General features: G+C 61.5%; 6 protein-coding genes across 24 annotated transcripts in view; 3 read left to right on the forward strand and 3 right to left on the reverse strand.

Moving 5' to 3' along the window:
• Window positions 1-700: 700 nt before the first annotated feature.
• On the reverse strand, window positions 701-6,368 carry NUBP2 (NUBP iron-sulfur cluster assembly factor 2, cytosolic). Of its 5 annotated transcripts, none has more exons than XM_059037294.2 (7): window positions 6,026-6,368; window positions 3,471-3,589; window positions 3,178-3,376; window positions 2,274-2,428; window positions 2,048-2,158; window positions 1,873-1,942; window positions 701-1,314 (listed from the first exon to the last, which is right to left on the reverse strand). In XM_059037294.2, the coding sequence occupies exons 1-7, from the start codon at window positions 6,039-6,041 to the stop codon at window positions 1,169-1,171; spliced, it is 816 nt and encodes a 271-aa protein (XP_058893277.1). In that variant the 5' UTR covers window positions 6,042-6,368; the 3' UTR covers window positions 701-1,168. The 5 variants fall into 5 exon arrangements, with proteins under 5 accessions (XP_058893277.1, XP_066867903.1, XP_066867902.1 ...); XM_067011802.1 differs by having other exon boundaries at window positions 3,471-3,659; window positions 6,026-6,090; XM_067011801.1 differs by having other exon boundaries at window positions 3,471-3,702; window positions 6,026-6,085.
• SPSB3 (splA/ryanodine receptor domain and SOCS box containing 3) lies at window positions 6,226-12,648 on the forward strand. 6 transcript variants are annotated; one of them, XM_059037286.2, is made up of 7 exons: window positions 6,226-6,567; window positions 7,814-7,951; window positions 10,804-10,978; window positions 11,059-11,246; window positions 11,326-11,428; window positions 11,507-11,632; window positions 11,848-12,648. In XM_059037286.2, the coding sequence occupies exons 2-7, from the start codon at window positions 7,826-7,828 to the stop codon at window positions 12,180-12,182; spliced, it is 1,053 nt and encodes a 350-aa protein (XP_058893269.1). In that variant the 5' UTR covers window positions 6,226-6,567; window positions 7,814-7,825; the 3' UTR covers window positions 12,183-12,648. The 6 variants fall into 6 exon arrangements, with proteins under 6 accessions (XP_058893269.1, XP_058893275.1, XP_066867896.1 ...); XM_059037292.2 differs by having other exon boundaries at window positions 6,497-6,567; window positions 10,860-10,978; XM_067011795.1 differs by lacking the exon at window positions 6,226-6,567 and adding an exon at window positions 6,751-6,898.
• On the reverse strand, window positions 12,541-16,413 carry EME2 (essential meiotic structure-specific endonuclease subunit 2). The gene is given in 13 exon segments (XM_059037556.2): window positions 12,541-12,616; window positions 13,198-13,315; window positions 13,318-13,405; window positions 13,492-13,617; window positions 13,619-13,682; window positions 13,860-13,975; window positions 14,148-14,241; window positions 14,419-14,510; window positions 15,231-15,323; window positions 15,735-15,871; window positions 16,072-16,121; window positions 16,123-16,226; window positions 16,330-16,413. Coding segments are annotated over 12 exon segments (1,128 nt in total). The 3' UTR covers window positions 12,541-12,616; window positions 13,198-13,235.
• Window positions 16,336-17,681, forward strand: MRPS34 (mitochondrial ribosomal protein S34). The gene is made up of 3 exons (XM_059036632.2): window positions 16,336-16,732; window positions 16,882-16,924; window positions 17,014-17,681. Exons 1-3 carry the CDS (start codon window positions 16,412-16,414, stop codon window positions 17,304-17,306), a joined length of 657 nt encoding a protein of 218 aa, XP_058892615.1. The 5' UTR covers window positions 16,336-16,411; the 3' UTR covers window positions 17,307-17,681.
• Window positions 17,682-17,826: 145 nt separating this feature from the next.
• NME3 (NME/NM23 nucleoside diphosphate kinase 3) lies at window positions 17,827-19,250 on the forward strand. Of its 2 annotated transcripts, none has more exons than XM_067011811.1 (5): window positions 17,827-18,057; window positions 18,151-18,281; window positions 18,445-18,546; window positions 18,612-18,716; window positions 18,825-19,250. In XM_067011811.1, the coding sequence occupies exons 1-5, from the start codon at window positions 18,012-18,014 to the stop codon at window positions 19,029-19,031; spliced, it is 591 nt and encodes a 196-aa protein (XP_066867912.1). In that variant the 5' UTR covers window positions 17,827-18,011; the 3' UTR covers window positions 19,032-19,250. The 2 variants fall into 2 exon arrangements, with proteins under 2 accessions (XP_066867912.1, XP_058892616.1); XM_059036633.2 differs by having other exon boundaries at window positions 17,912-18,057; window positions 18,612-18,724.
• A 38-nt stretch (window positions 19,251-19,288) lies between these two features.
• Window positions 19,289-21,459, reverse strand: part of MAPK8IP3 (mitogen-activated protein kinase 8 interacting protein 3) — a 47,833-nt gene continuing 45,662 nt past the window's right edge. For all 9 annotated transcript variants that reach the window (XM_067011809.1, XM_067011808.1, XM_067011807.1 and 6 more), the window contains 3 exons: window positions 21,244-21,423; window positions 20,985-21,134; window positions 19,289-20,909 (listed from right to left, as the gene is read on the reverse strand). In XM_067011809.1, coding sequence (XP_066867910.1) covers window positions 20,788-20,909; window positions 20,985-21,134; window positions 21,244-21,423 — 452 coding nt within the window. In that variant the 3' untranslated portion in view covers window positions 19,289-20,787. The remainder of the gene's footprint in view (window positions 20,910-20,984; window positions 21,135-21,243; window positions 21,424-21,459) is intronic.

Genomic DNA, 21,459 nt, shown 5'->3' on the forward strand with positions numbered 1-21,459 from the left:
CTCAGCCCCCTCGCTGGGCAGGGTCCTCGGAGGTGGCCTGGTCTTGGGGAGCTGGGGCCCAGCTGCTCCTGCTGAGGCCAGCCTGGGGCCAGAGGAGGTACAGACCCTCACTCTCCAGGTCCCCGTGCTCCTGGCCAAACCCCTCAACAGTTCTGCCCCCGCTCCCCCCACCCCCACAAGAAATATCCATCCTTGGTACACTCCTTGCCTCCCCATCTGCCCCCACGAAGTGGTACCTGAGGGCTGCTTCCCCAGGCCCCCTGCCACTCGTGCCCCAGGGACCACTGCACATTCTCTACTGAGCACCCCATCTCTCCCACTGGGAAGAACAGCACACCATGCCACCATTCTGCTTTCCAGAACCTCCCCCTCCTGGCCTTCCTTGGAGCCGTGCAGGGAAACCCCCTGAGACTCTGTTTCACACTCACCTTTCTGCTCTTCAGTTCAACCCCTCAGGCCCGCAGCACAGAGGGCTGGGCAGGCACTTAGCTCTCACTGGGCCAAGCATGGCCACTCACACATCACAAGTTACCCGACAAACTCTCCCCAAACGTATCTTCACCAGAGTCTCCAGGAGCCTGTCAACGACAGGGCTGTTGGCCCAGTTCCTGGGACTTAGGGAGTGGACACTGTCTGCCACAGGACATGGTGACACTAAGCCAAGGAGGCGGGACCAGAGCAGAATGATCTAGAAAGGTCAGACCTGTAACCACGGCGGTGGGACGCATTTATTTTGGGCTCCTCTGTGTTACAAGTTTGACACCTTACTGGGTGCTGCTGCCTGTTTCACCAGGATTATAGGCCCAGTGTGCTCCCAGGCACACAAGCTTTGTAACAACGTGGAGACTTGGCTGTCGGGAGCAGCCTGTCTGTCTGAAGCATGTGAGTACCGAGCTGTGCCACCAGGGAGGTCAGGCCACGGCATCGTGACCTCACGCTATCCCCGGGCCCTGCCACAGGCCGACCAGGCAGAACCAATGACTGTCAGTGGCTCTGATGCTGAGATGCTGCTGAAGCACCAGAAATGTCCAGGGCAGGCCCGCAGGGAGAGGAGCACATGGTGATGGCGGCCCAGGGCCACCGGTTCCAGGAACCGTGCCGCCACCTCTGCTCCGGGCTGTGAGCACGAGCCCCACAGCACACAGAGGAGACACTCAAACTGCCTCAGTCAGGAGAGTCCAACAGGCGCCTCGTTCAGAATCTTCTGGGCTATGCAGGAGAGTGCGGGAAATGCAGGGCTCTCGGGGAACCCCTGGATGAAGTCTCGGCCCTCCTCCAGGCTCCGCGTGAGCTCGGGGTCCAGGGGCACAGAGCCTGGGAGAGAGAATGCAAGGGGGCAGAGAAGGGGCCAGGTGGTGAGAGCAAAGCCTGGGGCCAAGAGGCCACGTCCACACTCCCCATGGCCCAGGAGCCCGCTGGCAGTGCCGCTTTAGCCTAGAGCAGACACCTCTTGCCAAGGTGCCTGGCGGGAAGGTACTCTTGGCCTCAGTCTCCACTGGGACGGCCAGCAACCCACCCAGCAGGCCTGGCCCCACCACCTCTTGGGCTCCGGCCACTGGAAGAAAGCACAGGGCGAGTGCTGGGGACATGGTCCCGTGCCACCGGCGTCCCTGATACAGGCTCGCAGAGCCTCAGCTGCCCCTCTGCGCCTCCGCAGTCTCAGCAGGCATCTTAGCTGTGGACACCCGCTCAAAGCCCCAGGGGGCTGCCTCTCTCCAGTTGGTGGGAACCAATTTGTTAGAGATGAGCTGACACTTGCAGCTCAGGGAGGACAGGACTTTCCACCCTCCTCTCTTCTTCCCTGGGTGCAAGAGGCGTAGGGAGGTAAGGCCACCTAGAGCAGGGGCCCCGGGGCAGCCCTGGCTCGCTCACCAAGAAAGGGGACTCCAGCATGTCTGGCCAGCTCCTCGCCGCCTCCCCTGGAGAAGACGTTGGTACACTCCTAGAACACAGAGGTGCGGGGTCCACCTCCAGGCCTCTCACCACCCTCGAAGGGGAGGGGCCGACCACCCATGCCCCCGACTTCCTGCGACTTCCTACAACTCACCGCACAGTGTGGGCAGATGAAGCCGCTCATGTTCTCCACGACCCCGATCACCCACAACCCCACCTTCTTACAGAAGGTCAGCTCCCGCCTCACGTCCCCCACGGACACTGCCTGGAGACCAGGAAAGAGACGGGACCAGCTGATGGGCATCCCGAAAACTCAGCCAAGATGAGCAGAAAGAGTAGGGCAAAGCGCCTGCCCCAGGGTGAGGGTGCTCCCGTAGTACCTGGGGTGTGGTGACCACGAGGGCCCCCAGGGGGCTGTAGGGGCGCAGGGCATCCACCACGGCCATGTGCTCATCAGAGGTCCCTGGGGGCGTGTCCACAACCAGGTAGTCCAGCTGCCCCCAGGCCACATCGGACACAAACTGCTTTATCAGTGCTGTGGAGACCCAGGGTGGCCCGGGGTTGGGGAGAGAGCAGGTGAGGCAGGGTCTCACAAAGGGGTCACACGAAGCCTGCTGCCTCCTCCCAGCCCTGGGTCAGGGCGGTGTCTGTGGGTTCTGGTACCACCGTGCACCCCGAGAGCTGAGTGTGCCACTCCTCACCCGGGGCAGGATGAATACAGCAAGGTGGGGAGACCCTTCCCCACCCCACCCCAGACCTAGGACTTCTGCTTGGGCCTTAGCTGAGGATGGCTAGCGTGGACCCTCCTGGGGCAGGTATCTGTGCCTGAGAGAGGTGGCCTGCAGTGGAATGCCACGCTGGCATGTCCTGGAAGCAGCCCCCACCCTGAGCCTGCTCTCACACCCGGCAGCCTCGCTCTGCCCACTGGAGGGAGTTTAATGCCATCTGCTTGTGCAAAGGCACCAGAGCCCCACCAGGCACCCCACGCTGGGTTGTCTGAGCCCCAGGGGATGGACCAGGTGGCTGAAGGCTTCACAGCTGGGTCTCATGCTCTTGCCCCCCAGGCCTGCTGTCTGAATACTTGTGGGCTGACTGCTCAGGTGCACGGCGGGAGAGTCTTAGAAATGAAAAGGCCAGCACTAGAGTCTTTCGAACTTTACCCGAGGCTGGTGCTATGGGGGGAGGGCTGTGTGGAGGAGAGCCAGCAGCCCTGGGGCTCCTGCACCAAGAGGGCAGCTGGGGAGGCCACCAGGCTGACAGTGCTGTCCCCTGCCCGGTCATTACCGTTCTTCTTGGGGCCTCTCCACACCACTGCCTCATCTGGCTTCTCTAGCAGGAAGCCCACAGACATGAGGGAGATGCTCTGCTCCTGGTCCACGAAGACAGGCACCCAGCCACTGTCGCACTGATGCACAGCCTTGCCCTGCGCCCGGAGCATGCGGGGGATGCTGGGGCCACACAGGTCCACGTCGAGGATACCCACCTGCAAGGAGGCAGGATGTCCACGCGGCATGCAGGGCACCGGCCAAGGCCCACAAGGGGCAGGGGTGGTGGCTCAGGAGATGGGAGGCACTCACCTTCTTGCCCGCGTGGCGCAGGGCCAGGGCCAGCTCCGTGGAGATGGTGCTTTTCCCAACACCCCCCTTTCCCGAGAGAACGAGGATGATGTGCCGGACGCCGGCCAGGTTTCCAGGCTCTGGTCAGAAGGACAACAGGGGAGGAGGACAGGGCTCTCCTTCATACCAGCTGCCCTCCATGCTCATTCACTGCGGGGTCACCAGGTACTTCCTACATCCCAGGTCCTGAGACCTGCTCCATCACCCCCGGCATGAGCAAACACACCCCTGTGAAAGGGCTTCCAGCAGGCCCCAGACCCAACCTACCAGCTCCTCAAAAATGGCTGCTCCCACTCTGTCTGGAGCGGGGCTGCTGGGGCAGGAAATGCCTCAAACTGCTCCTCTTTCCAGCATGTACACCTGTGACCTCATGTGCACCTGCGAGCTCATGCGCACAGGGCCAATTCGAGCCAAAGACTCCCAGCTGATTCCAAGGGAAATGGGTGGAGACTGACGTAAATAGGGTGCTCGTTACAGTCAGGAGGTACACCTGTGCCAGGGCAGCACTCACAGCTCTGAGGTCTGATCTGTAGGTGCCCAGCCCCCTCCCCTAGGGTCAGAAGAGGCACTCAAGGCAGCCCTGGCCTCCAGTTCTCAGGAGGGAGGCCACAGCTCTGGGGAAGCAACCACAATCGTGTGGGTGCGGATATCAGGTCACCTGGATGGCTGAAGGTAGTGCCTTAACCCTGGGTACACAAGGGTGGTCAAGGCATCAGTGCCATGCCCCAGGCAGGCCCGGGCCCAACCACTCTGGGAAGCCCTGTTGGTCACTCTGCCCCAGCTGCTGTTCCTTTCAATAAGCCTGAAATGCCACCCTGTAAATACTCACCATTCCAATCCCTACCTCCTCACAGCGGTTGCCATCTGCATACAAACAACCCTCAGCCCACTGCAAAATGCCCACCTTCTTGCCCCAGTGTCCTTAGGACCTCACCATCGAGACTCCTGCCTGGCCTGCAGCAAGCTGCTCACTCACTCCACCACCCTCACTGCATACCCAGGTCCCCAGGAGGGGCTCAATGAAAGGTGAATAAACACTGTCCCCACTCCTGACCCATCTCTCATGGGTAAGTTCAAAGGCCCCCGCCACCAAAGCCTCCCTAGAAAGAACTCAAGAGTGCTCCTGGCCTGGCTTTTCAGCAGGTCCTTGTCACAAGTGCGTTCTAGCGCCTGTCCTGGGTTTCCGTCTGGTACTGGGGGCCGAGAGATCTTGTAAGGTGATAAGAGCGCCCCCCCAACCACCCTGATCATTGCCTACAAATACCTTGAACACCATGCCTCAGGCCACCTCTGCATCAACTTAAAAGGCTATTACTTAAATTGCTTTAATATCAAAAAGTACTTGGGAATCAATTTCACCTTTCTTTGGTGTGGGGAAGGGTGCTCTGGTAGAATCTAGGGAAAGAACAAGCCAGACATGAGTCCTGATTCCTACTCGCCCTTTCTGCAGGTGCTGCACTGCCAAGCCCCTAATAATGAAGACTTGCTCTTCTCACTGGTGGGACTGGGGAACTTTATCTGCCTGAGCATCACACAGGACACTGCTGCTCCAAAGTCACTTCTCACACAACAATCCTTAGGAGCCAACCACAAGAAATTTTCACTTGTAAGTATACTGAAAACGTTTACAAACAGATTATCAACGGTAATCCGAGGGCCTATTAGATGTGAGAGGCTGCCCTGGAAAGGGCAAAGGAAAGCAGTATCTCCCCATGGAGGGAAGTAAAGGGCCCTCTGTATGGATAAAAAGCCCAGTCAAACCTTAAGTCCAACCAAACCATGACTATTTGATACGCTGGACAAATATGGAAGTTTTTATATGTAAAGAATCTTTGCAGAAAGATACGAGTGACACCAGGAGTTGCCTCTGGGCACAGGGAGGTTTACTGCAAAGCCCATTAGGCTTTTCTACTTTCCATGTGCACTTCCCCCTTAGTTAAAAGAGAAACTTCCATCCATCAATCTAGAAGCTATTCCTCTCACCTTGTAGCAAGTCTACCCTTATCATAACAAACTTTTTCAGATTTTTCTTTCCAGTGTTACGTTTATAATCCGATGGATGAATCCAGCGTTGCAAAAGCTTTGTGTTCATGGTACCAGACCTGAGATCTTTTGGAAGATAACGTGGCTAAGCTGTGCGAATCCGATTGTGCCCAATGTACGTATTCCGTCCCACGCAACTTTCTTTTAAATTATATGTGTATATATATATATATATGTATATGTATATATATATATATATATATATATATACATCTCAAGGCTTAAAAAGCAGAATAATACTTCTATAAACAACTGCGAGTATGTGACGTTCCAGTTCTTCTTAGAGCTCCTTTTTCAAACAAGACTTCCTCCTAAGCGCCGTAATGACGCATGCGAGCACCTCTGAGACCTTTACACTGTAAATAAGACAGTGTGCTAAAACCCGGAGCCCTGACCAGCAGCTGCGGGCCGGCCCCTTCCCTCTTCCCTCGGTGCCCACGGACCGAGAACGCCCCGCAGCCCAGCACACTCACCTGCTGCCGCCTCCATCCCACCCGGGCGGCCGCACGACTTCCAGCCACTTCCTCCTTGCACAGTCCACCTCCCTGCCTGAGTGAAGTGCCTCCTGACCAATGGGCAGTGCGAACTCTCCCCCTGACTCCTCTTGATAGGCCCATTCGCGCTATCCTCAGCCGATCAGATAGCACGAGGAGTGCACGCAAGTTCCGGCGCAGAAGACGTACAGGAGCTGGACCCACTTCCGTGTCAACGCCCCAGCGTGAGGCCGCTTCTTTTCCTCGCCCCGCGTCCAATAGGCGCGCGGGCCTTGTCTCAGATAGCTTGAGATATGGCCAATGGGGACGTCGGGTCAGGATTGACAGATCCAGCAGCTTCTCAGCAAGAGGCGTGTGCCGCGAGGACCGCCCCTCCCTCGTAGCCCAGAGCCGCGCGCGCTGCGGGGCCAATGCGGCGCAGGGGGCGGGCCGCGAGGGCGGGGATTGTTTACGTCTCGCTCAGGAGCGGAAAGTAGGGCACGGCAGGGCGGGCTGAGCGCAGCGGCGCAGAGCGGCTGCAGGTGAGCGGCGGGCCGCGTCCGCGCCTCCCGGGGTCTCCCGGGCCCGGCCGCCCCGCCCGGCTCGACCCCGCCGCGCCCGCCGACCTTTCGGAGCTGCGGGCGGCGGGGCCGGCGCGCCTTTGTTCCTGCGGCGGCATCGGCGGCGGCAGGGCCGGGCGAAGCTGGCGAGGCGCTGCGCCGCAGGCCGGGCGGGGCGGCGGGCGGGAGGAACCCCGCAACCCCACCGATCCTGAGACAGTGCGATGCCTGATGGGGAAGAGACCCCTACTGCAGCGGGGTCGTGCATTGCGCGTGCACGGCCTGGCGCTTACTGTTGCTGCGGCAGTGGCGGGTGAGGATTAGGCCGGGCCCACTCTGGCCGGTTCCTGTAACCAACCCTGGTTCGCAGACGGGCTCGTATCCCTCCAAAGCTCTGCCTGCGCTAATTCACTGCCGCCCCTCGGGGTCGTGGCAGGGCCCTCCTGGGGATTTCAAACCAGGGCAGAGCCGGGAAGTAGACGATTACAGAGGGCGACTTATTACTGTAAGTCGGGCATGGAAGTTGAGAGCCAAAGAGGGGAGGGGAAAGCGTTGTGGGCAAAGGGCTGGAAAGAGCTACCAGCCGGAACAGGGCCGGAACTTGTAGGTTTTGTAGGATACTGCATCTTATTCTAAGAACAGTGGCAAGCCCTGAGGGGTTAAAAACTCGTTAATTTAAAATTTCAAGATTTGTATTTCAAAAAAAACTCGGTTGTAGTGAATGAAGTGGGAGGAGCCAGAGCGAAGACGAGTTGTGTGTGGGTGGGGCAGGCAAGGTGGCAGCAGGGGTGGAGAGGGAGTCAGGACATGTTTCGGAGATGGTGTGGGGCGTGGAGGGCTGTGAGGCCATGGTGGGAGGGAGAAGTGTTGGGGATGATTGCTGTGTGTCTGGCATGAGGAATTCGGAGGCTAGAGATGCCGTTTGTCAAAATGGAGAATGGAGGAGGGGCAGGCAAGGTTTGAGATGCTTGAGGGATGTGCAGGCCTTGCATTCCTGAGGCCGAGCTCAGAGAGGGGCTGAGCTAGGCATTTGAGAGTCATGGATGTCAGGATGGCATTCCACGCTCTCTACCTGGGTTTCATCAAGGCACTCGGACACTGGAGTGAGGTATGAGCTTGTGAAGAGAGTTCCGGACCCTGGGTGGGCTGGCACAGTCTGGGGGCCAAGTGCAGACCTACTGGTGTGTCATATGTCTTTTCTCTGCTCAGACCTTGTTCTTTCTTCCAGATCCTGCCCACCATGGCCAGGCGCCCACGGAGCAGCAGAGCGTGGCATTTTGTCCTGAGCGCAGCTCGCCGAGATGCGGATGCCCGGGCCGTGGCTCTGGCAGGCTCCACCAACTGGGGCTATGACTCTGATGGGCAGGTAGGTTCCAGTGGGTGAGGTGGGCATGGCTGGACTAAACATTGCCTGAACTGAGACTGAAAGAGAAAGATGCCTCTGAGGGCAGAAAACAGGGCCAGCCTTGGCGGACCGTCCCCCTGCGTGTGCTCTGCTTCTGCTCCCCCAGGTTCTTCACACTGGTTAAGGACACACGTGGCCCTGGGCGGCAGGACCTCAAGGCATATACTACGTTCCTCTGCAGATTTTTCTTTGAGGAGGGCGTCAGTGGGTACTTTGGTCAGTTCATTGAACGAAAACTTCTCCATTCCATTTACCCAACCGCTTTTCAAGGATAGCTGTTGTTACCTCTGTGTGCAACTTTCTGGACGTTTTCTCTGCCTGTTGAAGTCTGTACTCAGCGTTTGTGTATATGCATCTAAAAAAAGAATTTTGATCTTTAAAGACCAACATTCCTGAGCCTTCCTGTGCTCAGGACCCTGAGCTCTGCAAGGCCCAGGAACACAGAGGCTGTGAGGAGGGCGGCTCAGCTGTCTCTCTGCAGTGCAGGTTCCTGATGGACCTGAGGGGTTTGCAACCAGAGCCTTACCACGCTGACTCCCGCCACAGAGGCGAGGTGACAGGGCTGTGTGGCCTCTGTGCCTGCCGTGGGGGGCATGTGGGGAGGGCTTCACAAGTCAGTTTCCTGAACCTCTCAGACCAGAGCTAGGCTTTGGTTCTGCCCTGAGTCACCTCTGTTGTTTTCAGGGTGATCTTCGGGTGACTTGGTTCTGTTCTGTCACAGCCACCCTGCCTGAGTGCACTGGCTCAGCCAGGTGTCTGGGTGGGGACAGGTGCCTATCCTCCCCAGCCCTCAGTGAGGGCAGCTGAGTCCCGTGGAAGCACCAGGGCTTGGGGCAGAATTGGAGGCGACATCTTGGGTCCCCTTCCTGGGGCCTCCCTTAACTCCCTGCCCGGGCCAGCGAGAGGCCCCGGCCTGCATTCCTGTCCTGCCTCCAGCTTCCACTGACCACGTGGCATGGAGCAGTCTTTTCTCCTGTCTGTCCCTGCCTCTCTGGCTCATTGCTGTGGGATGTGGGAGGCGTCCAGGGGCTGGGGCTGCTGTGTCTGATACACACCTGTGGCTCATCCAGTCACCTAATGGGCCCCAAGTACTTGTGTTCATGTGTGGATGGAGAGAGCGTGTCACCCCAGAACCTTTGAAGGCCGAACACACACGTCCCTGTCTCTGCTGCTCTAAGCTCTCCTTACAGCTTGTGGTGGGGCCGGGTCTGCCCTCTGCACAGGGGGTTGTGTGCTGGGTGCCAAGCAGTGTGACCCCTGGGGCCAGCAGTGCTCAAGTCTGTGCCCCTGGCTCCTGACTCAGTGGGAATGGATTGTCTCCTCTGGCAGCAGTGGGCCTGCCTTGGCTTGTGGGGGATCGCTCTTCCCCGTGAGCAGGGTGCTTTGGGCCTGCTGCCACTGTCCTTGCTGGCATCTGTCTCCAACTGGGGCTCAGCCTCCTTGCTCCCTGAGCTGTCTCTGCCATTGGTTCCCAGAGCTCCTGTGTGGCACTTGGGGCTGAGTGTAATATAAAAGGAACTCAGTTCCGGTGGGAGGAGGCAGGTGAGCAGGACCCAGAAGAGCGTCAGGGAAGCCTACGAGAAAGGAAGAGAAGGAAGAGGACGCAGCATGAGAGGCTGGAAGAGCCTCTTTGAAGTGGTATCCAAAAGCCATGCAGGGGCAAACAGACCCCCACCCCTGCCCCATGGGGACAGGGTTGGACAGGGCAGAGGAGGAGGCTGGGCAGGGAAGGGGTCTTATATTCTCTGATGAGAGTAAGTCTGTGGGCTTTGTTCTCAGGGCAGCAGAATTCCCAGGTCTGAACAGGTCATCCAGACCACTGTGCAGAGGGCATTTCAGGGGGGGCCAGAGCAGCACCCAGAGGCCAGGAGAGTGAGGGTGGAGGCCAGAGCCCCACGAGGACCCCAAGCGAAGCTGGGAGGGCTCGGAGAGCAGGCATGCAGAGGCTGCCTGCACCCCTGGGACCTGAGACCCCAGGCCCTCACTGGTCAGCCAGATGTCAGAGCCTGGGTGGGTGTCCTGAGGGGCCCACGTGGCTCCAGAACAGGAACAAGGTGTACAGAGGCTCCCTCGCTAGCCTCCAGGAGGGTCTGTGGGTCAACTGGTCCCTGAAACCAGACCAGCTCAGCCTTAGCATCTGGCCCCTGGGCCAAGATCAGGCCCTCAAGGCTTGGAGTCCGTTCTGTGAGGACTGAGAGCCACATGCAGAGGACCAAGGCCCAACTGAATGTTTTCCTGCCGCAGCCTGAGACCACGAGGCTCACTCATCAGGGTCCTGTGATGGGGGTTGAGAGCACACCCTTGCATGGACAAGGGGGCCACGGCCTGAGATAGGTGTGCAGGCCCTGCCACAGCCATCGGCCCCCCTGGAGCCCAGCTGCTGCCATGGGGAGACCAGGTGCCTTCACTAGGTCAGCAACGGACTTTGCTGTCATGCTCCCGTTTATCACAATCTAGATGTTCTCTGGACAATGATGATGGCTAAGCATGCAGCCCTGTCTTGGGGTTTATTAGTGGCTGGGCCTCTGGGGCCCTCTACTCCACTCCCAGGAAGCCACCGGCGTGGTAGGCCTTTGGCAAGGAGGCCCCCTTGCAGCTCCTGGGGCCAGAAGAGGTGTCCAGGGTCACTGTGGCTGGCTGGCTGAGCCCTTGAAACCTGAGGAGGCCCTTTGAGGCCAAAGCCCCAGATCCCTTCCTTGGGGTGTCCAGCCGTTCACCCGTGGGCCTGGGGTGGGTGGCAGGGCAGGTGGGGGAAGGGGTCGGTTGGGCCGGCAGAGGGCAGGAGGCGGGAACAGCTGGCCCTTTCCCCTCAGCACAGCGACTCAGATTCCGACCCCGAGTATGCATCTCTGCCGTCATCCATCCCCAGCGCCGTGCCTGTGACCGGGGAGTCCTTCTGTGACTGTGACAGTCAGAGTGAGGCCTTCTGCGGCAGCCTGCACGCCGCCCACCGGGGCAGGGACTGCCGCTGCGGGGAAGAGGACGAGTGTGAGTGTGGGGGCCTGCGGCGGGTGGACGGACCTCCGGGCTGGGGGGAGCCTGCCGAGCCTGGGCCTCTTCTCTTGCAGATTTTGACTGGGTTTGGGATGACCTGAATAAGTCCTCGGCCACCCTACTGAGCTGTGACAACCGGAAGGTCAACTTCCACATGGAATACAGCTGTGGCACAGCGGCAATCCGGGGTACCAAGGAGCTGGGGGAGGGCCAGCACTTCTGGGAGATCAAGATGACCTCACCCGTCTATGGCACTGACATGGTAAGTGACTGGCAGGGTGGGGGGAAGGGTGCCGGGCACCTTGGTCCCCAGCCCCCTCTGCCAGTCCCGCTGTTTCCAGATGGTGGGCATTGGGACATCGGACGTGGACCTGGACAAGTACCACCACACGTTCTGCAGCCTGCTTGGCCGGGACGAGGACAGCTGGGGCCTCTCCTACACGGGTGCGTGGGGCCCCCAGGGTGGGGCGGGGCTGGGGGGCCCCCAGGCTGCAGGGCTCACCCTGACCCTGCTGCCCCCAGGCCTCCTCCACCACAAGGGCGACAAGACGAGCTTCTCCTCCCGGTTCGGCCAGGGCTCCATCATTGGCGTGCACCTGGACACCTGGCATGGGACGCTGACCTTTTTTAAGAACAGGAAGTGCATAGGTGAGGGCGTGACTCTGACACATGCCCGCAGAGCGTGGCTGCCACTGAGCTCCTGGTGAGGTTGAGGGCCCTGAAAGGCCATCCTTGCAGAAGCCTGAGGTCCCAGGGTCCCCAGAACCGGGCAAGGGCGGGGGTAGGTGGAAATCCCAGCATCCTTTGTCACCTTAGGAGAGCCTGAGCTTAGGGTTCAGGCTGTGCCACCTCCCCACCCCCAGGAGTGGCAGCCACCAAGCTGCAGAACAAGAGGTTCTACCCGATGGTATGCTCCACGGCGGCCAAGAGCAGCATGAAGGTGATCCGCTCCTGTGCCAGCATCACCTCCCTGCAGTACCTGTGCTGCTACCGCCTGCGCCAGCTGCGGCCCGACTCTGGGGACACGCTTGAGGGCCTGCCCCTGCCGCCTGGCCTCAAGCAGGTGCTGCACCACAAGCTAGGCTGGGTCCTGAGCATGAGCTGCGGCCACCGCAAGCCTCCCGTGCCCTCGCCCACGGCCAGTCCCAGCAGCCCCGAGACCCGGCGCTGCCAAAGGAAGCGCTGCCGAAGGACCTAGCTTGTTTCCCAGTGAAAACTGCCTTCTACAGTTGGGATGGCGTTTTCTCCATTTCTCCCTTTGGACCACCCTCCAGGGCAACAGGAGAGGGAGGACTGAACCAAGGTTTGTCTTGGCTGCCCCCCTGCCACCCGAGGCTGGGAGAGGCCTTGCTACAGGGGCTCTGGGGCCATTATCCCTGTGGTCTGGAGACCCGGACTTCCTAGTCTGTCTGCTTCCTGTGCCGGGTGTGGGAGCAGCCACTTTCCTTCTGAGTCTCTGGGGAGCTGCTGCCCCAGCATGTCTGGACTCAGGCTGCAGGCCTGGGAGGCTGGTCTGCTACCTGTGAGGAGGACGGCTTCGTGAGAGGTTGGCTCTTCCTGCTGTCGCCGCCGGCCTTGGGTTTTTCTTAACTTGCTTTGCATGTTGTCAGCTGCTGTTCCTCTCGTCTGAGGCTGAAAATGACCGTAATAAACTTAAGAGTTTACGTCTGATGCTTACATACCTGTGGAATAAAAGGGGTCGTACTGAAGCCTGGGGCTTACAGGTGTCCACAGTTTTTCTCCTGTGGGGGGGGGCGTGTCACAGCACCCTTGAGGAGTGACGGCCTGGTTCTTTTCTCCCTCAAGACCTTGTCTTAATGCTTCTCCTTTCCAAAGGTGCTTGCCTCCCCCGCCCCCGCAGCCTCCAGGTGACCGGCGTTTGCCCTGTGGGGCCCTGAGGTGCTGCCCAGCCCTTCCTGCCTGTCCTAGCTGGCTAGCAGCCCCTCTGCCAGTGTGTACAGGGCCCAGGGCTTATGAGCCCTGCCCCCATCTTCAGACCTTCCAGCCGCCTTGGCATCTCCTGGAGAGAAATAATTTCCTCTTCTGCCCATCCCAGTTATGCAAGAACTTTCTCTGCTGCCCCTCCTGCACCCCCATCTTGGGGTCAGACCTGCCTGAGAGCCCCGGTGCAGGTCGTACTGGGTGTCTTGCTCCCGCACACCACCGCTCGTGGTTTCTAGTCTGTTCCCTGGGCGGGCTGCATTCACTCCTACCAGTAGGTAGAAGGGCCCGTCCGGTACCACAGGTGTGGTCAGGAGCCCAGGTCCAGCAGGAGGTCGGGGTTGGTGGTCATCAGGAAGAGGCAGATGCGGTGGGATAGGTCAGGTCCCCCCTGTGGGGCCACACACCCTCGCCCATCTTCACAGGGAGGTCAACCAGGAGGACTAGGCACTCCTGCTCCATGCCACAGGCCACATACACCTAGGGCAGGCACAGGGATGGGTGGGGCAGACCTCGGGGACCTGGCCTCCATATCTGGGAGTCTGGTTGGGGGGCAGGGGGCCCACCTGTTGCAGAAGGCAGGGGGAAGGGAAGGCGGCGACAACAGCATTGGCCACAGCTGGGCTGACACAGTTGAACTGCCTGATCTGCTGCCACCAGGCCCCCCGCAGGCTGGTGCCATCTCTTGCCACTCTTCTTGGCTGCTGCCCAGCGCCCAGTGGTGCAGAAGGAAAAGGCCCCAGACTCCTGGGACTGCCTGGGAAGGGGAGGATTCAGAGAAGTGCCTAGACTCTTCATCACCTCTCCTGAACGCCCCGCCCCCAGCTCAACAAAACTCTCAGCCCCCTCTGCTCTAGAGGCCAGAGAGGGGCCACCCTGCCCGGCACTCCCACCCCCCCCTGTTGCAGCCCCCAGCAGGGTGAGGGTCACACACTTGAAGGGACGCTGGGTGAGGGCCTTGGTGAAGCCACACACATGCTGACTCAGCTCCTGCCAGGAGGCCACCAACAGCACATCCACGTTTGCCCAGAGCTGCAGGAGCACCAGGGCCTGAGAAGGAAATGAGCCCGTGGGTGTGGGTCAGAGGGTTCCCATGGGGACACCCAGCTAAGACCAACCCCACGTGCCACCCACGTGCCAAACCAGTCCCTGCTGGGTCTTGGAGAGCAGCCCAAGGGCCAGAGCCCATGCCAACCATCTGGCCCAGCCCAACTGTCCTCACCTCCTCCACCTCGGGCCAGCCAACTGCCACCTTGGCACGAGCCACTGCTGGATGCTCTGGCTGCCATGTCTCCTGGGTGCTGGACTGGTAAGACCTATGTAGAGGTGACCGTCCCTCTGGCTCCCCACTCTCCATGAGTTCTCCTCCTGCCCCCAGAGCGCGCCCAAGGGAGAGGGTTAGCTGTGACACCAGCCCCCAGGGCCACCCCTGCCTTTCACCCAAACTCTCCCATCCCAGGCAGGCTGGCTAAGGGTGTTAGGGTGACCGGTACCACAGGTAAACATCCAGCCCAATGAGAGACAGGTGAAGGCAGACAGGGCTCTCAGGAGTGATCCAGGGCACAGAACAGGTTGGGCCACATGTCTGCAAGCCAAGAAATTTTACCATACCTGTTCCTCGGGGCTGCGGCAGGCGGGGCCCACCGGCCACCACCAGTTTGCAGGAAGCAGGGGAGTGAGCCCAAGAACAGCCCCGCGGTGCTGGGAGGAGACAGGGGTGGACTCCTCCACCCAACCAGCTCTCTTTAGAAAACCAGCTCTATGCATCCCACTTGATCATGAAGATCTATGAAAGAACCCAGACACACCCCAGGCTCCTAGAAGAGTTGGACTCAACCCTCCCCCCAATTCCTGGTCCACCTCTGCACCCCAGCCTGGCATTTGCTTGACATACACAGGTGCTTGATAAGCCTTGAACCTTGGGACCTGAGAACCTTGAACTCTGGAACCTGGCAGAAGGTCTAACCTAATGACACTCTGGTGCAAACATCAGCTGAGCAATCCCTATTTCTCCCGCCAGGCGGCAGCTGAGCGGTTGGGTGTCACAAGGTGGACTGCACAGCCAGCCTGCAGCCCTAGTCCCCATGCCCCCTCTCAGCAGTTTACCACCTGACTTCTGACTCAGTTCTCAAGAGAACCCTCCTTATCCTGGCTTCTACCCTCAAGAAGCAGCCGTGGCTCCCACCTGCTCCCAGGCCAAGAGACAGGCTGGCTTCCCCCATCTCACCCACAACATCCAAAATAGGGAACCCAGCCCCTCACGATCTGTGGTCGGGGATTACTGCTTCCTCCCTCCCTCTCGCACCTGGGTCAGCTGGACAACACCCTGCAGAAACTCCTCAGGCTCCAGCAGCAGCAGCCGGTCCTGCCCATCCGCAGCCCACACCTCAGGAGGCACCTGTGGGAACATACAGGGCACTGTTGCCCACCCTTGGCCTTGTGCACCCCGGGCCATGGCCTGGGCACCCCAGGAGTCCTGAGCCTTGCACAGGTTCTTCCCGGACTGCTCTACAGAAACCCAGCATCCCACCTTCTCCTGAGACTAAAAGCAGCGCAGGTCTGCCAGGCAGCAACACCTGTGGCCGCAGCCTGGATGAGATGGAGCATCCCTCAGCGGCAGTCGCGTTCAGGCTCTGGATCCCAGCCCGCAACTTACCAAGAGTAGCCTGTGCACCACTCACTCAGCGTTCCGCGTTCTCAGTTTACTGGTATGTAAAACGTACACAATTACTGCAGCTGCCTCTCAAAAGAGCTTTGTCACGTAAAACACCCAACCCAGGGCTGCATTCTGTAAACCCAGGACACTCACACTGAGGGAGCAAGGGTCTGGCTTCACTCTGCTCCACCTGAGGCTCCAGGCAGGGCGCTCGGGCTCCACGCGGTACTCACAGCCCAGAGCGTCCAGAGCCTCCATCAGGATGTCGGCACCGGCATCTTCCAGAATGGCTGAATGGAGCAGAGGAACAGTCAGCTGTCACTCCTTCCTTCCCCCAAGAGAGGACACTACTTGGGTGGGGACAGCAGCCCCACAGCCTGCACAGCGTGTTACCAACACACTGATTCCCGTCCGGCTCCCAGAGCGCAGATAAACAAGCTCCCCACGACCGAGCTCCCCACCCCGGGTCGCTGCCCGCGCCCGCCCGCACCTGGGTCCACGAGCACCGCCAGGCGCCGCACGGCTTGCTCGGGCCGCAGCCGCCGCCCTGCGCTCCTCCGCCGGGTCCCGGACCCTGGCAGCGGCCTCCTCGCCCGCGGGGCCCTCGGTGTGTGAGTCCGAGATCTCCCAGGTCGGGGTCTGCAGCTATCACCTGCCCCGACACGAGCCCCCGACCCTCCCAGACCCAGCGCTCGCCATGGCCCGCCCGGCCTCTTCTCCCCTTCCGGCCGCGCCCGGACGCCTTTACGGGGGACACCAGCTTCCGGCGTCGGGCGCGCCCCGCGGCGCGCTGTGGTATCTTCCGGCCGGAGCGCGGAGGCTGCCTGGCCATGGCGCGGAAGAAGGTGCGGCCGCGGCTGATCGCCGAGCTGGCCCGCCGCGTGCGGGCCCTGCGCGAGCAGCGGGAGCGGCCGCGCGATTCGGAGCGCTATGCCCTGGACTACGAGACGCTGACGCGGGTGCACTTGGGCCGCAAGCTGCCCGTGCGGGCCTGGGCCGACGTGCGCCGCGAGAGCCGCCTCCTGCAGTTGCTCGGCCGCCTCCCGCTCTTCGGCCTGGGCCGCCTTGTCACGCGCAAGTCCTGGCTGTGGCAGCACGACGAGCCGTGCTACTGGCGCCTCACGCGGGTCCGGCCCGACTACACGGCGCAGGTGCGTGCACGGTGCCCACCCCTCAGCTCCCGGCACCGCGGGTCACCACTGTCTACCCTGCGGGCGACTTTGTGGGACGGAATATCCTGTCGTCCGATCCCTGGGCAAGCGATCTTTCTGAGCTGATCTCCTCCCCACTTGTTTTGCAGAACTTGGACCACGGGAAGGCCTGGGGCGTCCTGACCTTCAAAGGTAAGGCGTCCAAACCCGGTGGGGAGGCTGCCGGCAACAGACTGTCCCCGCCAACGTGTGTGCAAGAAGCCTCGTCCTTCTTTCCCCAGGAAAGACGGAGAGTGAGGCTCGGGCGATAGAACAGGTCATGTACCACGACTGGCGGCTGGTGCCCAAGCACGAGGAGGAGGCCTTCACCGCTTTCACGCCGGCGCCGGAGGACACTTTGCGCACTGTGCCCTACCCGCCGCTCCTCCGCGCAATGATTCTAGCAGAGCGACAGAGAAATGGAGACACCAGCACGGAGGAGCCCATGCTCAATCTGAAGAGGATACGCATTGATCCCTGGGACTATCCTGAGAACCAGGAGTCGAAGAGAAAGACCAAGGGCACCGCAGTCTAAAATGCCAGGGCGGGCAGGCTGCCGCAAGGGTGCAAGGCAGTGGCCACCATTTTCGGTTACTCCTTAATCAGCCCCATGGGAGCTTGGATCCTACCTCCCCGTGACTTGTTGAGGTTCTACATTTTCTTGGAAAAGAGTGGGGTCAGACCTTGCACCTTGTGTCTTTCCTTTGTCCCCGCTGCCCCAACACGCAGATCTGACTGAGGGGGCCTCGCAGGAGGTGGCTGCTGGGGGAAAGACGGAAGCAGCAGGGCCCGCAGGTTTGGAGCCCCGGTGCTGGCTCCTGTCACTTCCACGCTGGCTTCCCTCCCTATGACCTCTTGCCTCTGCCGGCACCCAGGTACAAAATGAATGCGAATAAAGGCACATAAAGCAGCCCTGGGATGTGGCTTCTTTGAGTTTGGGGTACCAAAGTGGGCTCTTGGCAGGGCTGTGGGGAGGAGCAGGCTGACACTGCTGCTTACGGCCGGGCGGTGAGAGGAGTGCCGCGCAGGCGCCCGGTGGTGGGGAGACCCGAGGGGATTCGGGAATCACAGGCGCGGCCGCAGAGGTCCCGGCGTCGGCGTGAACGACAGACACCCCCTCTCCGCGTCCACCGAGGTGGTGGCGCCCGGCGACCAGGCTGCTTTAAGCACAGGCCCCGCCCCGGCCCGCGCACCGCCCCCGCCCCGGCCCTTGAGCTTCCCGAGCCCCGTTGCCGCCATCATGATCTGCCTGGTGCTGACTATCTTCGCCAATCTCTTCCCGGCGGGTGAGCGGCGCGAGCCGAGCCGGGCGGGGCGGGGCGGGGCGGGGAGGGGGTGCGGCCGAGTCTGATGCGCCCCGACCCCGGCGGTCCCCACAGCGTACACCGGCGTGCACGAGCGCACCTTCTTGGCCGTGAAGCCCGACGGCGTGCAGCGGCGGCTCGTGGGCGAGATCGTTCGGCGCTTCGAGAGGAAGGGCTTCAAGCTGGTGGCGCTGAAGCTGGTGCTGGTGAGGGCCGGGGTCCCCAAGCGTGGGGAGCGGGACGGGGGGGTGGCGGCGGGGTCCCCGGGCGTCGGGAGCGCGGCGGGGTGGGGTGCAAGGGGAGACGGGGTCCCCGCGCGTGGGGGATGGGGGTCCCAGGAGCACGCGTCCCGTCCCCCTCCCTCCCCAGGCCTCGGAGGAGCTGCTGCGCCAGCACTACGCCGAGCTGCGTGAGCGTCCTTTCTACGGGCGCCTGGTCAAGTACATGGGCTCCGGGCCGGTGGTGGCCATGGTGAGTGCTGGCTGGCGGGAGGGCGGTGCGCTGACCCCCCTGCTGACCCCCGACCCCGTCTGCAGGTGTGGCAGGGTCTGGACGTTGTGCGCGCTTCGCGGGCGCTCATCGGGGCCACGAACCCGGCCGACGCTGCGCCTGGCACCATCCGTGGCGATTTCTGCATCGAGGTCGGCAAGTAAGGCCGGTTCCGACTCCCCGAACTGGGCTGCGCGGGGGCCCTCTGCCCGAGCTCTGTCTGCCCCGGGCCTGCGCTCACGCGCGCCTCTCCCGCACAGGAACGTGATTCACGGCAGCGACTCGGTGGAGAGCGCCCGCCGCGAGATAGCGCTCTGGTTCCGCGCGGAGGAGCTCCTGTGCTGGGAGGAGAGCGCCGAGCACTGGCTGTACGAGTAGCCGGTCGGGCAGATGTGCCCGTCTGCAGTGGGCTGTGGGTGATTCCTCCAGGCCCCAGAGGTGTGCACACATGTGGGACCCACCCCTAGGAACTCAGAATACTCTTCCTGTGGCAGGGGGCACAGGAAGGCAGGTGGTGCACGCCTGCGGAGCTCTGGTTGCTACAGGCCTTCCAGTCCTGGCTGAGGTTCTCAGGAGGCCCAGCCTGGCCTGTGCCCGTTTACAGCACGTCTGGAATGCGGCAGGGTGCCACCCTAGTACTTGGCTTGTCCCAGTACTTCTTTTTATAATAAATTGAGGAACACTTTTGTGCTTGAGTTGGTTTGGGCCCAGGGACACAGAAGCATGATGTTAAGACATTTATTACTTACAGAGCAGATATGTAGGTTCACTTGCAGGGCCAAAGCCTGAGGAGAATTGTGTCACCCAGTTGCACCCACCCAGCTAACCCCCGAGTCACTTCAGGCCCTGTGAGGACAGACAAGGGACTTGACGTACATCACAGTGGAGAGTGGCAGGGCAGTGGGGAGAAGCCTGCAGCTGCAGGTGGTTGCAGTGGTGGCCAGCTGGGCTCGTGGGATGGCTGCCCAAGATCTGTGCTTCTCTGGTGGGAGGTGGGTGGGCAGCAGGGCCTGGGGCTGCCCTGATTGGTGCCTCGAGGAACAGGAATAAGGCCTGGGCAGGTGGGGGAGTTGGCAGTCCAGGGCGGTGCCCCTCAAAGCAGGCAGGCGCCATCGCCTAGAGCCAGAGCCGGCTGGAGGCGGCTCCTATCCTTAGCCCTTGGGCCTCTGCTCCGTGGCCTATCATCAGATGCCCTCAAGGGAGCAGGCCACACCGCTTACCCCTAGGCACTTAGTCGCGTGTCTTGGGAGCTGGGCTCCTTGGAGACTGCACAGGAGGCAGGCCCTGGAGCACACCTTTCCCCATCACCCTGAGGCTGAGCCTACATCCAAGGACTGACCCCGGGAGAGGCCAGGGGCCTCCCCTTCTTCCTGAGGCTTAGGCCTGCCCTGGCAGCCTGAGAAATTCCACCCTAGGGGCTTCCGGGAGGGGTGGGACTCAAGGGGCCTGCTCCTACAAGGTGGGTGTTCGCCCAGAGAGAGCTAGCAGGGTCGGGGAGGACACAGGTCAGTGAGGGCCAGTGAGAGCCCGCCACACAGGATGATCACGGGGCTTGAGCAGGATGAGGGTGTGTGTCTGTCTTCTCAGACAGCTGCCCCAGGGAGCCTGGTTACGTGCTTTCATGCCAGTTCCCAGGGCGGCAGGGATAGGGGAGAGGGAGCCCAGGGAAGGCTAGCAACTGGGCCAGCTCCCTGAGGGTTGGACCCCCACTCCCGCAGCAGCCAAAGGCAAGTGGACTCAGGGTGGGAAGACTCAGCGGGGTGAAGTCCCTGCTTGACTCCCTGGAGAGATGCTGGGAATGAGTGACTGGAGTGGGGAGCCCACGGTGGAGCTCGGAGCCACCTGTAGGGGCTTCCCTGGCCCGACCCACCCTGGGGTTCTGCCTCACTCTGGCCCTGAAGTGCCCTCAGGCCTGGAGGGCTTTGGGCTGGGTGCCAGCCAGGAGCTGCTGGGGAGAGGGTGTCCCGAGAGGCTCTGCTCCTCCCTGGTCAGGACGCCACCCCACTCCCCGCTCCCAACCAGACCCTATGCTCTCTGCCAGCTCATGGGGAGGCCTGGACCGAAGGTGAAAGCTGCAGGTTGAGAGGCTAGAAGTGGGGTGGACGGGCGTCTGGCTGCCTGCGGGCAGGCTGCCCCCTGGGTGGGCGGTGAGCAGGTGGGCGGGGCTGTATGTACACGTGGCAGGTGGCATCAGGCGGGGCGGGGTGGCAGCGGGCCGCAGCCTCACTCGGGGGAGTAGGACACCTGCCACACGATGATGTGGCTGCGCTCGGCCTTGGACAGCAGGGGCTTCACCTGGCTCACGTCCCCTGTACCCTCCTCGGGCTCATCGTCTTCTCCGTCGCCTGGAGAGAGCACAGCTGCCATAAAGGGGCCACCCCTGTCCGGGGACACCTGGGGCCCCGGCGGCACCCACTCACCGATGCGGAAGTCGATGTAGCCCTCCCCGCCGCTAAGCACCAGCACGTTCTTCAGCTTCTGGGCCTCGGTGTCTGCGGCGGGGGCAGTGGGCCCGGGGCTCTCGGAGGGGCTGTCGAGCACGCTGCCATTCAGAGTAGCCAACACGTTCCCTGTCATCGGGGCACAGGGACCTCAGCGGGGCAGCTGGAGCCCCCCATGCAGGCTCCTGAAGGGAGGCCGCAGCTGCAGCCCTGCGGGGAGTGGGGCCTGGCCCCTCACCTGGCACGGAGACAAAGAATTTGACAGCATCACGGTGCCCGTGGAAGCAGAGCTGAGCCTGGGCCATGGAGCAGTAAGGGATGAAGCTGCTGGCTGATTTGTCACTGCTGTCGTCTCCGTACACGTGGATGATGCCTCCTGGGCGGGCCCCCTCCCCAGATGTGGGGGACGTCTTGTTGGCTGGAGAGAGAGGGTCCCGGAGGGGCTGAACCTGCT

The sequence above is a fragment of the Kogia breviceps genome, chromosome 14 (genome assembly GCF_026419965.1).
Source record: "Kogia breviceps isolate mKogBre1 chromosome 14, mKogBre1 haplotype 1, whole genome shotgun sequence".
NCBI classification, from domain to species: domain Eukaryota; kingdom Metazoa; phylum Chordata; class Mammalia; order Artiodactyla; family Physeteridae; genus Kogia; species Kogia breviceps.

Bases quoted from the DNA above. Each gene is read 5' to 3' on its own strand.
- NUBP2 (XM_059037297.2), bottom strand. From the start codon at position 5,601: ATGAACACAAAGCTTTTGCAACGCTGGATTCATCCATCGGATTATAAA. The intron at 2,159-2,273 runs GTACTACGGGAG...CCTGGTCTCCAG, and splicing joins TCGTGGTCACCACACCCCAG to GCAGTGTCCGTGGGGGACGT. The intron at 1,315-1,872 runs GTGAGCGAGCCA...TCTCTCTCCCAG, and splicing joins TGCTGGAGTCCCCTTTCTTG to GCTCTGTGCCCCTGGACCCC.
- SPSB3 (XM_059037286.2), top strand. From the start codon at position 7,826: ATGGCCAGGCGCCCACGGAGCAGCAGAGCGTGGCATTTTGTCCTGAGC. The intron at 11,247-11,325 runs GTAAGTGACTGG...CGCTGTTTCCAG, and splicing joins CCGTCTATGGCACTGACATG to ATGGTGGGCATTGGGACATC. The intron at 11,429-11,506 runs GTGCGTGGGGCC...TGCTGCCCCCAG, and splicing joins CTGGGGCCTCTCCTACACGG to GCCTCCTCCACCACAAGGGC.
- MRPS34 (XM_059036632.2), top strand. From the start codon at position 16,412: ATGGCGCGGAAGAAGGTGCGGCCGCGGCTGATCGCCGAGCTGGCCCGC. The intron at 16,733-16,881 runs GTGCGTGCACGG...CTTGTTTTGCAG, and splicing joins GGCCCGACTACACGGCGCAG to AACTTGGACCACGGGAAGGC. The intron at 16,925-17,013 runs GTAAGGCGTCCA...TTCTTTCCCCAG, and splicing joins GGGCGTCCTGACCTTCAAAG to GAAAGACGGAGAGTGAGGCT.
- NME3 (XM_067011811.1), top strand. From the start codon at position 18,012: ATGATCTGCCTGGTGCTGACTATCTTCGCCAATCTCTTCCCGGCGG. The intron at 18,058-18,150 runs GTGAGCGGCGCG...CGGTCCCCACAG, and splicing joins CGCCAATCTCTTCCCGGCGG to CGTACACCGGCGTGCACGAG. The intron at 18,717-18,824 runs GTCGGCAAGTAA...TCTCCCGCACAG, and splicing joins GTGGCGATTTCTGCATCGAG to GAACGTGATTCACGGCAGCG.